Below are 15,219 nucleotides of genomic sequence, written 5' to 3'. Positions count from 1 at the left end.
TATCTAAATAAAAGTTAAAACAGTGATGCTATAAATGTATGTTTTAAATATATAAGGAAAAACATCTTCATAATAATGCTTTTGTCTTCATAGAACACATCTGGGATTATCTGGTCAAGAAGCCAACCATGTCTGCCTACAAATTGAAGGAAGCATCTTTGTAGTGTTTTTCAGGCTTTTAAACCACAATTGACACTACAAATAATGTAATGTACAACATGGGTCAGTATACATATGCATGATGAGAAGTTTTGAGGGATACTATTGACTGTAATTATGTGCAAAACATTTTAATATTGTGTTTTCTATTCTACTCCAATCTGGCCGATTTTATTCCAATCTATCTTATTTCAATAAAAATTTAATGTTTGTCATGGTCCATCTCTGAAGGGATTTTACAATCCACTAACGAGTTTCAACCAGCAGTGTGAAAGCATTGCTCAATTGCATGGACAAAGGTCAAATTAGGGAATTAGAAAAATCAGTCTGAGGGCTCCTTTTTTTATATGTGCAGCAAATTAACCTCCTAATGAATTCAGGAGCTTGGAGCCACTAGAGATGAAATTTCCCTTTTCTGAAGTTTCAGGATCACAGAGACCACAGAAAACATTGCACAGTAGTGCCTGACCCATGCCTTCCCTCCCTCCTTTTCATAGTATACATTATTTCATAGTATACATTATCCACCATAGTATATAATTCTTCACTCACTTAAGTTTGCTGTTCTGTTTTGAAATACAGTTGTAACATCAGAGTCTGTCTTTCTTTCTATCCCTTCCTCTCGTCCATGTTCTACTCAATGAAATTATGTATATTTTTTCCCCTCACTTTAGAGGATAATAATTGCCCTGGTTAACAAGCATTCAAGCTTAAGAAATAGTGAAATCAGATGAAACCTGAAGGTATTCCTGTGATCACAATGCTCTATCAGATCTATTGTAACAAAATTCATGGGCAAAAGGACTTCAGAGAAACCTCAAATAACTGTATCCAATGAGGTAGCAATATGTAAAAATAATTTTTTAAAAAAATATTTAAGTTTATTATTTATAAACTAACATAATATAAGGACTATTTCTTTTGCAAATGACCATGGTAATGGAGAGAAGCAGCCATGATAATATTATAAATTTTAAAATAATATATAAATTTATATTGGACTGAGATATAGAATATTAAAATATCCTATTTAGAAAATGCACATTTATTGTAATTGTCCAAATGTGACTTGACCCAGGTATGTGGTCCTGTATCAAGTCACCCCTTCTTAGCCTCTTTTGTCTCTGGGCTGCTTACTTGATTCATCCTCCAACCAAACCAATCAATTTGAAATAGAAGATATACACCTCATATTAAAGCTAAGCAGAATGGATATGTTCACTAGATTGCCAGATCCTCCAGCCATTGGGGGTGGGTGGTGTGCAAGTGTGTGCATTCACAAGAATCGAATCTTATACTTCTTTCCATTTCTGTAGCAAACACTGAATTTTGCTTATCAGAAGCATGTCACATATAGAAATTTTGAAAATTTTTCTTTGATTGTCAAAGATATTTACTCTAATAGCCAATCATTTTGTTGCAAAGATATGAACAATTAGGGATAAATTTCATCACTACTATATCACTATCAGAATAACAAAATCCTTATAATGGTAGCACTTCCAGATACTTCTGACCTTCTTAAGGTGCTCTTAGTAATCTAATGTGGAATATTCACTTCTGATTTCTCTGCTTAGATTATCTACCTCTGCCATGCCCCACAGTTTGCATTCTCTTCAACCTCTCAAAATCTGTATTTATGTAATCAATATCTACATAATCCATAACTGTATTATGTGGGAAGACACCTGTGAAATGTGTGTGGACCGGATCAGCACTGAAGCCACTGAGTGGGAAGATCTGGTATCTGGGAACTTCCAGCAGCACCCCTGCTGATTTTGAGATGGCCCAATACATTGTGAACTCCCAGGCAGCATTGCCAAAGGTCCCAGGCAACACTGCAGGTGGGAGTGACCCCTTCCAAGCAGCCTACCTGGCCTCCTCTATCCTGTTTTTGAGAAGAACTTTCTATGGTGCTCACTGATGGAGAGACATTGTTATATTTAATTCTGTACTCTTGATATCATGTACATTTTTTTAAATGGGAAAAAAAACTGTTATGAAATAACCTGTGCATTTGGCAGAGAAGTTTATTATCCCAGTGTCACAGATGAAGAAGTTAACATTTAAAAATATTTAACTACACCATCATGTGCTGATGATCTGTGCCGATATAAATAAACCAAGCACAGGATCATTTCTTTGTTAGTAGCTGCACCTGTCTGGTCAGTTGGCCCATGACTACCCCCAATCTGAAAACATATTTTTTTGTGTCCAGGATTTATTTCACAGTACTATTTTCTTAGCTTTTATTTCTCAGCCAGCTCACCCCTCAGGAGGGGAACCCATTCACTTGCCACACGGGACGTGTGAGAGAATAACATGTATACACTGTACACACAGCTAATCAACATGCATGTACACACATACACACACACACACACACACACACACACACACAAGCTGCGCAAAGAAGCAGGCACAGAAATCAACTTTTCTCAATGCTTTCACTATGTGGATAAGGGAATTTGGGAAAACTGAAGTTCTTAAAATTGAGTTAGTTTAGAGGCACCATTGCATCTCTAGTGCCCTAATGTCCCCAGTTCAATATTTTCTTTCTTTTATAAACATTCCTCATCTTTCTTTTGCGGATCCCACCCACATTATGCCCAGAGAACAGTTACAAATTTAGGCATTTCCTTTATACCCTATGGGCCCTTAGCAGGGCATTAAGCAATGTCTCAGAAATAATACTAACCTGTAATATCTAGAATAGTTATAATAAAAGTATCTCCTGTTGTTAAAATGGAAACCATTCTCTTCTCTTCTATCTTTGAGGAAAGTCATCAGTTTACAACAAAGCTTATCAACTTAAGTGAGAATGAACAGCATATCAGTGGAGATTTTTTTTCTCATTTTCTTCAAGTAAATTATTCAGTGATGGTTAGAAATTTTAAATGTGTACAAGTAATTAGTCCATTGTAATGTTTCCCTTAATTTTACAATATCTTCAGAAATTATAAATTCAAAAAAGGAGAAAATAGAAAATAATTGAAATCAATAAGAAGGCTTGTGGACATGCAAAGTTATTAGTAAAATACAAGAGTTTTAATTAAAGAAACTGGCTTCCTACAAAGGCAGGCTGCTCTGCTGATTGATCAGGGGTGCTGGCTCAGCTCTTTCTCTTCCCCCCATTAGCTTCCCCTTGCTTTTCTCTGCTCTAATGGGATATTTACCACATCGGCACCTTCTTTTTAAACAACATTTGTTCCACAAAGACTGCAAATACAGTTACACTGTAGACAAATGATGTGTGGATGCATATATGCAAGTATAATTAGTGTATTATCTTCATAATTTGTCATTCTGATTTCAGAATCTACAGGAAACTTTTAATTATCATGGAAAAAACACTAAAATTGAGCTGCTACTTTTTTAAATGAAATTTTGAGGAACAAAAATATATAATCATTTCTTCAGATTTCAAAGCAGTTCCAGATATAGGACAAATGTATGAAATTACTTACATGTATCTCTCAAGATTTCCCTAAGAATGAATAGAATTCATAAACCAGGTTAAGGATTTAAGCTTTTCCCTCCTGTGTTATTAAAAGAAAAAACTTTTAATATATTGTCACTGTTGAAAGTAATTTTCTTCATGTTCGTGCATAATGTTATAGAGGAAAACTGTAAAATAATTTCTAAGTTGCCCTAGCATATTCTATAATGTCTTTATAGAAACGATGTGTAATATAAAGCATTGTCTGAAACAAAGTTTTATTTTGCTAATATAGTGATGCCCCCATTCACAATGATCTACAATAGAATAAATACACTGTTGGTATTTGTTTCTGTTCTATTTTTAATTTTAAAAATAAGATTTTGGAATGATCTGCCTACAAAGTATATTGTAAGCAATTAGGAGTAAATTCTGCCACAAGAAGTTTTCCTTTGGTTAAAATAATGCATTAGCCTTAATCAATTCAGTGACAATTAACTGGGTAGAAGTAACAATCTATCCATTGGTCTAGTAGTTGAAACATACATGCCTTTGTTAATTTTTGTAATATAATATTTTGGTTTAGGAGACAAATAACTTTTGTAACCTGTCACCAAATGCTCCTACATTTTTCAGTTTAGAGTTAAGAAATATCATTCTTAAAGCAATTTGGCAGACTGAATAGAAAATTGAGTGGTTATCAGCCTAGAAGATTCTAGTTAAAAAATATGCCACTGAAGATAATAACTATGACGACTTTTATATAAAAAGTAGGAAAAGGTTGAGAAAAAAGAAGGTCATATTTTCATGTATTCTTTTGTCTCTTCTCCTCACTCAAAATGCAGTGACTAACAGAGATGACACTGGGCCTGGGAGGACAAAGGAATGTGTGAAATGAAACCAGCACCCTTCCTGATAACATTGGACTAGAGAGAGCTGGCCTGATGTTGTGCTTAAAGATAAAAAGGGACAAGAAGCATCTATTTTAAATGAGATAAGTGTGCTTCATATATCTTGCAGGAACAGAGATAACTTTGTTCCTTTAATCATTATTATTTATTTCTTAAAGCTTAGTTTCTTTCACACCTACACCTATGGAGCTCAGACTTCAGGACTCCTGTTCCTATGAATAGAGAGAGTTGTCATTCTTACCAGTAAGCCTGCTAAATAATACTTCTATAAGCTTCAGACTTCACATAGCAGATAAGTTTGTCTCCCCTGACATGACTACATTAATCCACTGAATCAATTTACTTAAGCTGTGCTGTGGAGCAATGCGGCCATGATTTAACTGAGCTTAAAAGTACTTTCAAGTTAGAGTCACTGCTTTACATGTAATACAGCTCTCACTATCGCAGACTAAGTTGTATTTCGACCCTTTGCGGCTATGTGAGAAATGTTCTTGTCAAATTTATAGGGTCAGGATGCTCAAACATCAAAAAGGAATTAAAGAGAATGAAATCAAGTTGCTTCAGAACATCAGACTCACGATTAAAATAGAGTAGTACATTCGGTAAGATTCTACAGGTATCATTTAATAACTTTAATATTTTAAAAGTTCTTTAGGTTGCCAAAGTTTTTGAAAAGTAATTTATTTAAATTAAAAAAATCTTAAGTTTTTAGAAATAAATAGTTTAGAAATAGCTGATGGATCCAGTTTACAGTCTGATCATTATTGAATTCTATCAAGGCACAATGACACACTTAAAGTATTGAACATGCAATCAAACTAACTGTAACACTCAACCTGTACACAAAATAAGATGTATAGTGCTACTAAAATATGCTAAAATTTCAAAAATTGTACCAAAATTTCTGACTGAAAAGTTTGCAGAGTGAACCAGTGTAAGCTGTCAATTTATACCACCCTTCTATTTCACTATTAAGAAAAAAAAAAAAACATTTTCTTCATTTCTGCTACTTAAAACTTCTGCCTCCTGCAGGCCTCTCCTCAAGCTCACCGTGGTAAACAGAATCTTTGCTCCCATGTCTCTGTTTGGAGATGGCTTTAACGCTCTGTACCACTGTTTGGTTGCATCCTAACCAGTCATTCATTGCCATGAACTTTGCCCCAGAGCCTGAGCCATATGTCATTACCCCTGACTTCTCAACATTAGTGACACAGAGGACAATTCCTAGCACACTTGCAAAGAGGGGACACCAGTGAGAAGAGGACAGCAGTGGTAAGGTTGGACGAGTGAAATAATTTTTATTTCCTTACTTTGGTTTCCTTTGCCAAAGTGATGAACTTTTAAATACTCTTTTCTTCTTTGCCTAATATATTGAAAGTCTCAAAAAAGCATCATCCATAAAAATAAGGAAATATTTGGAAAAACATGAAGATGAATACCTCCAGAGAAGCTCACTAAAGGGAATTTATTTCAATCATTGACAAAGAAATAATTTGTAAATAAGGGGAGACTATAGCTTTCAGATCCTAAAATGCACATGTATAGGATCAATCAACAAAAGCAGAATATTATTGAAAACTTGCACAACATACTTACTGTTGCTGTTTTTTGTTTGTTTGTTTGTTTTTTAAATTGAGTCAAGGTTCAGATAGAAGTTTATCTCAAGTGGGCCTCGAGGTAAGTAGGACACTTCAATCAACAAAAGAGTCATTATGAATCTAAAGGAAGCCTAAACAACTTTAAATTTAAAAAACTGATCATGTATGTTACTCCTCTATGGAATATATGGATGTCTCATATCACTGTAGAATTTCTGAGGAGGTTAAATTTTCAAAAAAAAATAAAAAATAAAAATAATTCTAAAATTCAGGTCTTTTAATAAGTTTGTCTTTTAGTAGTTCCAAAATACATTATTGCCTCAGTATGTTGTGCTCTTTAAATATGTATAAGTAATTCATCTTTCAGGAAGCTCAGCCAGGGAGAGAGACTGGGAGCCAATGTCAAGGGCAAGGAGCCTCCCCTCACTCCAGGGCTTTTGATTTTCATTCCCCAGATGCTGGGTGTCAGGAGACTTCACAAGGTTCAACTGGCCCACAGGAGCTTCTTTCTCACCTCCATTCATTCAGATTTTAAATGGATTCAGTTTCCTGACATACCTCCTTTAGTTTATTATGCCATAAGCTATTATTTATTGGGTCCTTAATACATGCCAGAAAATACTTAAATATTTCAACTGTATTAGGGTTTTGAATTTCATTCTAAAGAAAGCAAACTTCTGAGATGATATGTGTAATTCTCTCCATTTTATAGATGTGGTAGTTGATTTTTAAAAAGGTGAAGGTGCTTACCCATAACAGAAAGTGGAAACAACTGGAGTTTGAATCATCTGGCTGATTTCATATCCAATGCCCTCGATTACTGACTGCAGTGTGTGATTCAGTATGGGATACCGTCTTCAGATGCAGAACACATAGAAATCCTCAGTTTGAGTTATGTGTAACAACCCCTTTAATCATATCCTCAGCTTTTATTTCTCCAATTGTAAAATGGGGTTAGTGATAACTGTCCTCTTTAGCCCACAGAAAATTCACTTAGAATGAAGTTTTAAATGGAAATGTTTTTATAAACTATAAAGATCATTGCTAATGTATATTACATTAAAATTCATACTTGTATATATTTGATACATATGCATGTTGAATTTAAATCTGACAGACTGTGGAATAGGCACAGTGACCATTAACTGAGTATTATGTTACACTGAACTTAATTTCTATGTAGAAATTTCAGATGATTTGTGTTTGATGCTTTGATATAGAAACTATGGCTTGAAAATCTTCATAGACAAGACTTCTTCCCATTCCACTTGATGGCAAGTAATAAACTCTACTATATGTCTAGAAGAACTAGCATTTGGTAAGGCATCTATGGATAGAAGTGTACCTGTTCCTCGTGAATGCCAGAGTACCAGGAGGCAAAAGTATAACTGCTCCATTTGCATTGTACAAAGTACATGTAAAATGAGACAAAAATGAAATTATTTGATTATTTAAATTCTTTTAAAATATTTATCATTTTAAATTACTTATTATTTAATTATTTTATTTATTTTCACATTTTTTATTTGTTAATAGTCTTATTGAAAGTATTACTTCTAATAGTGTTATTATGTACAACTTCTGGTCTAGAGGAGATGGTATAGACTTCTTTCTCCCTGCCTACTGCATTCAACTGTAAACTCTGAAAAGAGCGAAAGAGGTAACCTCTGGCAAAGGAGAATTCTAAATGTGGTAGGAGGAAGGCAGTTGGATTTTGGACCTAGCACTGGAGGAACAATACAGGGATTCTTAACCCACCTCCTCCCAAAGAGAAGAAAGAGATGTTTATCTACATCAGTGTTTCCAAGTGCCCTCATCCCCTGGAAGTAAGTTCCTTAACAGCCATTGTTTCCCACCCAAACTAGCTGCCCACAGCGAAGGAGCTCTGATTCCTCTGCAGAATAAAGCAGGTGAGTCTGCAACAGCTTATTCTCTGCTTTGACAACTCAGAAGTATTTTTTTTTTTTTTTTCATGAAAGACTGGAGATCCTTACACGCTTCAGTAATTCCCATGGTTACTTGTCACTTCATTACAAAACACTGTGATGAGTCTTCATTATTTTAGAGATCTGGACTTCTTACAATTGACCACATCAGTGTCATCTCAGCATTGTGCACTCCTTAGTTTTGACTTCTCTGCTATTAAAACATTATCTCCAAACATTGTAATGAATGAAATTCACACAGCAGTCTAATCTCACTTTAGAATCCTGTTTAAAACATTCTTGTCAAAACATTCCTGCCATAAAATATTGTTTCTATTAAATAAGTTAATTTAAATCTAAACTGAAATACTATTTTTCATCTAACCCTGTGATAAAGACCCAAAAGATGGATAATGTACTGCTTTGTCCAGGGAATAGGGAGATGGGCAATCACGCACATTTCTCCTGGCAAAGGTAATTGTTAGCAACCACAACAGAGAATAAGATCTCTGTGGTGGTGATCTCTATCAAATTGCAAATACACTATCTTTGACCCTACAAATGCCATTTTAAGAATACCGCAAATAATTCATACACATAAGGACAAGTTGAAAAAAACAATGGCAGTATAATCACTCCCAATGGCCCATTTATTAAAGATTTGGTCCCCACTCCCAGTGCCTTCAGATGACAGCAGAACATGTAAGAGGTGGGGCCTAGTGGGAAACTTTAGGTTATTGGGGGTGGCCCTCAAAGGCCACTGCCAGGCCCAGGTATTTTCTCTTTGACCTCACGATGAAGAGAACAGTAACATACAGTCTTATAACAGCCAACAGGGCCAATCACTCCTGGAGTAAGAACTATAAAATTATGAGCAAAATAAATCCACTCTATTTATAAGTTTATTGTTTTGGTATTTGTTACAGTAACAGAAATAACACACAGTACAACATGCAGAGCCTGCTGATATCTGAGTAAAAAGGAGTGGGATATGTGTACATATTTCCTTGAGTATGTGTAATTATCTTTGAGAAGAATATACCAAAATTACCAATAATAATTGTTGCCTAGCTAGGGTAGCTAAGGGACCAAAGCGGGACACAGGTGAAAAGGTACTTCTTACTTTATTCTATTATATTTTATGAATTTTTAATGAGATTGCTCACAAATTTTAAAAATAAGCTGAAGAAATCATTTTCTATTGAAAATATATCATCTTTTACTTCTTCCTTTGGTGCTTGAAATAAAGCAATTCTCTTTGTCTTTTTGTTGTTGCTGTTATTATTATTGTTATTCAAACAGAATCTAGCAAAACATCATGAACTCAGACAAATTAAAAACCTCTAAACTTTCATTCAATAGTTTAACAAGCTTCCACAATATATAATATTTGTATGTAAAAATCTCCAACAATATTTTCTGTCTTCTATACTCATAAAGCAATATTTACTATTGTCACAATAGTTCTTTTCAAATAATATTCTAGTCATTGCAGCAGGAAAAACAAGTATTTACCATTTTTATAGGGCATTTTGTTTTCCATTTATTTTATTTTATTTATTTATTTTGAGTACCAGGGATTGAACCCAGGGGTGCTTAAGCAACTGAACCACATCCCCAGCCTGTTCTTTTACATTTTTTTTTTTTTTTTTAAATTTTGAGACGGGGTCTCTGTAAGTTGCTCAGGAACTTGCTAAATTGCTGAGGCTGGCTTTCAAATTGTAATCTTCCTGCCTCAGCTTCCCCAGCCGCAGAGATTACAGGGGTATGCCACTGCACCCACTTGTTTCCATTTTTAAAGAAACCATTTATACCTAAGATTGGTGAAAGCTCCTGGGGTTAAAATGGCTTATGACTTTAAGCATGATGAAAATATTAGATATTTGTCTCCATACTCCGTGTGGTTTGATTTTAAATGCCTGAGCAATGAGGTTAGCATCATACCTATCTTACCTAATGATTAGTTCAAGAAACATACTCTCAGAGCAATATTTATATTAACAATAGGGAATCTACATGCATCTCTCACTTAGTTTATAACCCCTGTGCCTAGAATAGTGCCTGGAATATAGCAGGTACACAGTATCTTTTTTGCCCTTTATTTTTCTACCAATGAATGGTAATATAACTGCTTGGGAAAAGTACTGAAATATCTGTTTTACCTAAAGTTGAATTAATATAATTTTGCTCACATTTTGGATTGTGTACTTCTACTGACATACAAATTTTGAAGTCCTAACTAATACCAACACAGTGATGTTGTGAAATCATTAACCTAGAAGCTTCAAACAAATATAAGAAGCAACTACATATTATGTTTCATTTGACCATCTCAAACATTTTTTTTATATTATTGAGTACTTACAGGTCTGGCAATGATTTTCTGTTGGTCCCCAGCATCGGCCAGTACAGGACTTATGGCAACGTCCACCTGCAGAAGTGGAACAAGGAGGAAAGAAGGTCATGTACGTTTTAATCTTTCACTCCTGGATGAGAAAGGACTGCCCAAGGACATATACCTGCTCTTTAGAAAAATTTTATGTCATACTAGAGTTGAGACCTAGTGCTGAAAATGCTCACTTAAGTAGCAAAGCTTGAATGTTCAATATATGTGAAACTGAAGTACAATCTTCTGGTATTCAAAATACTCTCAACATTTTATATGAAAAAGAAACAAATATGTTTGCAATATTTCCCAGAAAGTCAAAAGTAAATTGTTATATTAAATAAATTTCACTTTGTTGAAGATTTTTATTGTATTGATCTCTTCTACTTGGTATAATTCTAAAAGTTCACAGCTTACTGATTCCAATAGATATTACAAATTAAGTTAATTGTTAAAAAGAAATCAAGTTTATGAAAGCAAGAATGTATTCTTTGAAACACATGACAAAACATCAGAATAAAAGGCAAAATCAAGCATTTAAAAGGGCTAATTTTTTTAGAAAACAATTTTAGTTATTCAATACACGCTTTTAAAATTGTTATGTGCATTTTTGAATATTGGCCTTTAACTCTTGTGGTGGCTCTTTAGCTACAGTGAATATCGGCCTCAACAAATATAGTTGTCCCACAGAGAAATCCCCATAAGGACTCAAAAATAAAAATATTAGCCAGAGGCAATCAGGTAAAATGACTTTGTGTGAAGCTGGTTTCTGAATTTCATTCTAAATTTAGGCACATGGATTATTTTTAGAATGAAAAGTACACATGAAAGTTGATGAAAGACTAGCTGTTCTATAACAAGCTTTTTATTAAACCTCTCTTAGCTTTCAGGTATGAACTGTGAATTCAAAGTGAACTATATTATAAAAATTATCAAATAGAGTTTACCAAATGTTTCCATCTTCCCTTGATACATGGTTTTCAAATAATCAGCTTGAGCATTCTTACTGCTTAGAGGTTTTTTTTTCCTTTTCAGTGAAAGTGCCTGAGTGATCCCACATGATAAAGACCTTCAGAGTTACAATACAGATTCAGCAGACACTTTCTCTGATTGACCTCAGCCTGTCCTGATGGTCTGCCCTCAGAAGGGAACTGTAGTGTTTCCAAATCAATACAATGCTCAGGATCAGTTCAAGTCATCTTTTTAAAAGTATGGGGATCCTTGCTACAGCAGAGTTTATTTAAAGCAGTTCTGTCTGTGATCGCTGCTACTGACATCATCAGTGTATAATATCCTGTCACTCTGCCATCTGTTTATTTAGATCTAAACACATTATAACTACATAATGCAAGCTCATTCTAGTTGACAGGAAAAGGACTCCATCTGGCCTGAACAATATAACTTTAATCAGTGATAATGATAATTATTATTAAAAACTTACTGGAGCTCCTTTGTACCAAGCTAATAAATCTAAATTGATTTATACCAGCGGAAATTAGAAAGGACTGTGAGACAAACTGGGAAGCAAGGAAAACTTTCTGAAGAACCAAACTTTTGTATGAGAAAATATCTAACATTAATATGTCTTCTTAGATGTGTTGAAATCCTTTGAATCCATTCACCAAGTGGTCTGTAAATTGAAGATATCTGAAGCAAAGAATGGCCTGTCACTTAATCTATGACTTCTTTAATTGTGTTTGAGCTAATAAAATATTTAGCTTTATTCCTTATGGTCAGAATTCTATCTGGTAGGAAAATAAAATAAAGGAAAAACAGAGAAACAGATAAGATACATTAATAAAATATATTTTAACATACTCAATATTTATTTTGGGGGAGGGTTACATTTTTGACGTTTTATTTATCAAGTTTTAATTCACCATCCGAATATAGGCTCCCAGATTTCGCATAAAAAGGCCCATAAATATGTATGATGTTTATGTTTGTTTCTACTAGTTAAAATAAATGCAATTTTTTTTAAAAAAGGTATATTTCTTGAAATAATGTTCATGGTTTTTTTGACGAGGTATCAGAGTCAAGCTCACTATTTGGAAATGAGTGACACAGAACGTACACCCCAAACCTTAACCCTGTCTGCTTGCTTCTGGGAGATTTTCTTCAGTAGTTTTTATTTCTCATCTGTATTTCAACAAAAATATTACTGGTATATAAGGAGGCCTTCAGCAGCTGCTTCTCTTCCTGGGTTTTACAGAATCTTCTATTCCTTCCATATACTTTGGGAACTAAAAGAAGACAGATGTTCCCTTAGTCTACACATCTCAGAATCCATTCCTACCAACACATTGGAGGGGTTTGACTGGCATGTGCTTCTGTAAACTGTTGCTTGGCCTGCCCTACCTTGATTTAACTGTCTTCCTGGAGCTTTGACTCTTTTGGAATCTGCCCAGGGACTCAGTTCAGCTTTGATCTTCAAAATGGTACAATATATGATACATTGGTATCAACACTATTTTCATCAAGTTGTTGTAATAATTAAATATCACAACATCTGAACAAAAATCTCTGTCTAGGGATTGTCAGAATTCACTCTTTACTACACTTTCAGACCTGCCATCTTAATTTGATACTTGTGGATAATTGGCCTGTAAAGTCCTATAAAATATTAATAGTTAAATGACCTAAATTTTTTGTAGCCCTTTGTTTTCATCATTTCTACTACAGAAAAGTATCAAAGAGATGATGGGGTAGAAAACCTTACTGTTTCCATAGTAATTATCTGTCTAGCACAGGAACAACAACAATTTCTGTTAGCTTTGCTTCCATCTATCTCCTCATAATTACTCCGTAAGCATCTTCATTGTTCTGTGTATTAGGTATAATGTTAAATATTAGAGATAAAACATTGAACTGAAACAGACATGGCCACCATCCTCAGAGAGTTTAGAATTAATTCCACATCATACTGAAAGGGAAAATTTTTGACTATTATGTATTTCATGTTTATTATCCATGAGACTAAGAGGAAAAGCCAACAAATCTACATTTTAACCGCATTCTAACTCAGGTAAGAAGGGGTAGACAAGGCCACTTTCAGTGAGATCATCCCAATGTAATGCCTAGGGCTTAGAATTCGGATATATTCTTAGCATAATGATTTATCTTTGCATCATCTAGAATGAGATTGTCCCTTAGTATTTCAATGAAGAGGAAAGTTATGGAGTCTGAAATGTCCCTTATTTGTTTCCTAACAGATATAAATGTCCAATTTCTTTTTTTTTTGTATTTTTTTATTTTTACTGAACCCAGATATATTTTACCACTGAGCTACATCCCCAGCCCCCCTCTTTGTTTTATTTTTTATTTTGAGACAAGGTCTCACTAAGTTGCTTAGGGCCTCGCTTTATACTTGCAACTCTCTTGCCTCAGCCTCCTGAGCCCCTGGGATTATAGGCGTGTGCCACCACACTGGCTCAAATGTCCAATTTCTTATTGAGGTCATTTTTCCTTCCCTCTGTATATAGTATTTTCTCTCTCTCTCTCTCTCTCTCTCTCTCTCTCTCTCTCTCTCTCTCTCTTTGGAGGAGGGGTGGTACCAGGAATTGAACTCAGGGGTACTTGACCACTGAGCTACATCCCCAGCCCTATTTTGTATTTCATTTAGAGACAGGGTCTCACTGAATTGCTTAGTGCCTCACTTTTGCTGAGGCAGCTTTGTGTGATCCTCTTGCCTCAGCCTCATGATTCTCTGGAATTAGAGGTATGCATCCCTGCACCCAGCCAGTTTTTTCAGTAACCCTGATTTCATGAGGAAAATAGACCACACATGTCACTAGTATTTTAGTGTAAATTAGTTTTATGAACTACTTCTCAAGGCATAGGTTTTATAAATAAGGACTAAAAAGAGAAAAACTCATCAGATATTAAGTATAAAAATGGGAACAGTATTTTGGGACTCTGCCACTGCTATCCAAATCTGTCCATTTCCCTGTCTCAACCTGTTATATGACTATTTTCTATTGTTTATTGAAATAATTCTCTTAAAGCTATGTGAAAAAATATGCCACTTTTTCACTTAAAAATGAAGAATCTGACATTTCCATATGGCTTAGTGAGAGCAGAGCTATTTAAATTAATATCTGCTGTCATTATGATTCAATTAAAGAGATAAAATTTTTTTAAAAAATTGAATTTTAAACCAATATTTCTGTTTTGGTAGTAACTATATTAATGTTTAAAATAAGTGCTGATTATTCCATACTAGCATTATTTCAATTCACAAGCAACCCCCTTCTGCTTTGACAATTATTCATCATGGAGTTAGCAAATAGGATTAAGTTCATCTTTTATTCTTGTCCAGAAGATGTTACTAAAAATGTAGCTTTTGCATTCCTTTTTAGAAAGTAGAGTCCTTGAGCTGCTTTTATGTTTTCAAGAATCATAAATTCATGCTAGAAGTTTTACTTGTTTGTGTGACCGCCTGACAGGAGAGATGAGATTCAATATCTACCTCTGTAATGCTTTCTGCAAGTAATATGCCAAGACAGTTGAAGAGTTACAAAATATGAAGTCACTGGCAACTCTAAAAGATTATATCCTAACCCTGCCTCTAGCTAGAGGCAGTGCAGTTATATCCCTGGATTCTTCTTACAATCCTTTTAAAAACAGGCATTCTTGACCTCTTAAAATGGCTTTTATTGGAGAAAGAAGTGAGAAAATAATATCTTTTTTATGAGCATATAATTCAAAAGAGGGAATGGAACATTTACAGAAGGCCGACATTAAACTAGTCCAGATTCTTGGTGGGGGGATAAAAAATGAGGAAGTTGGTGTCCTGGCCTCT

General features: G+C 34.5%; 1 protein-coding gene across 1 annotated transcript in view; it reads right to left on the bottom strand.

The window, feature by feature from the left end:
• Positions 1–15,219, bottom strand: part of Erbb4 (erb-b2 receptor tyrosine kinase 4) — a 681,070-nt gene that overhangs the window by 300,884 nt on the left and 364,967 nt on the right. The window contains exon 5 of the mRNA XM_076866449.2: positions 10,398–10,463. Coding sequence (XP_076722564.1) covers positions 10,398–10,463 — 66 coding nt within the window. The remainder of the gene's footprint in view (positions 1–10,397; positions 10,464–15,219) is intronic.

Source organism: Callospermophilus lateralis, chromosome 9 (assembly GCF_048772815.1).
Source record: "Callospermophilus lateralis isolate mCalLat2 chromosome 9, mCalLat2.hap1, whole genome shotgun sequence".
NCBI classification, from domain to species: Eukaryota; Metazoa; Chordata; class Mammalia; order Rodentia; family Sciuridae; genus Callospermophilus; species Callospermophilus lateralis.
The sequence above is the reverse complement of the archived record's forward strand: the minus strand, read 5'-3'. Positions and strand labels throughout refer to the sequence as shown.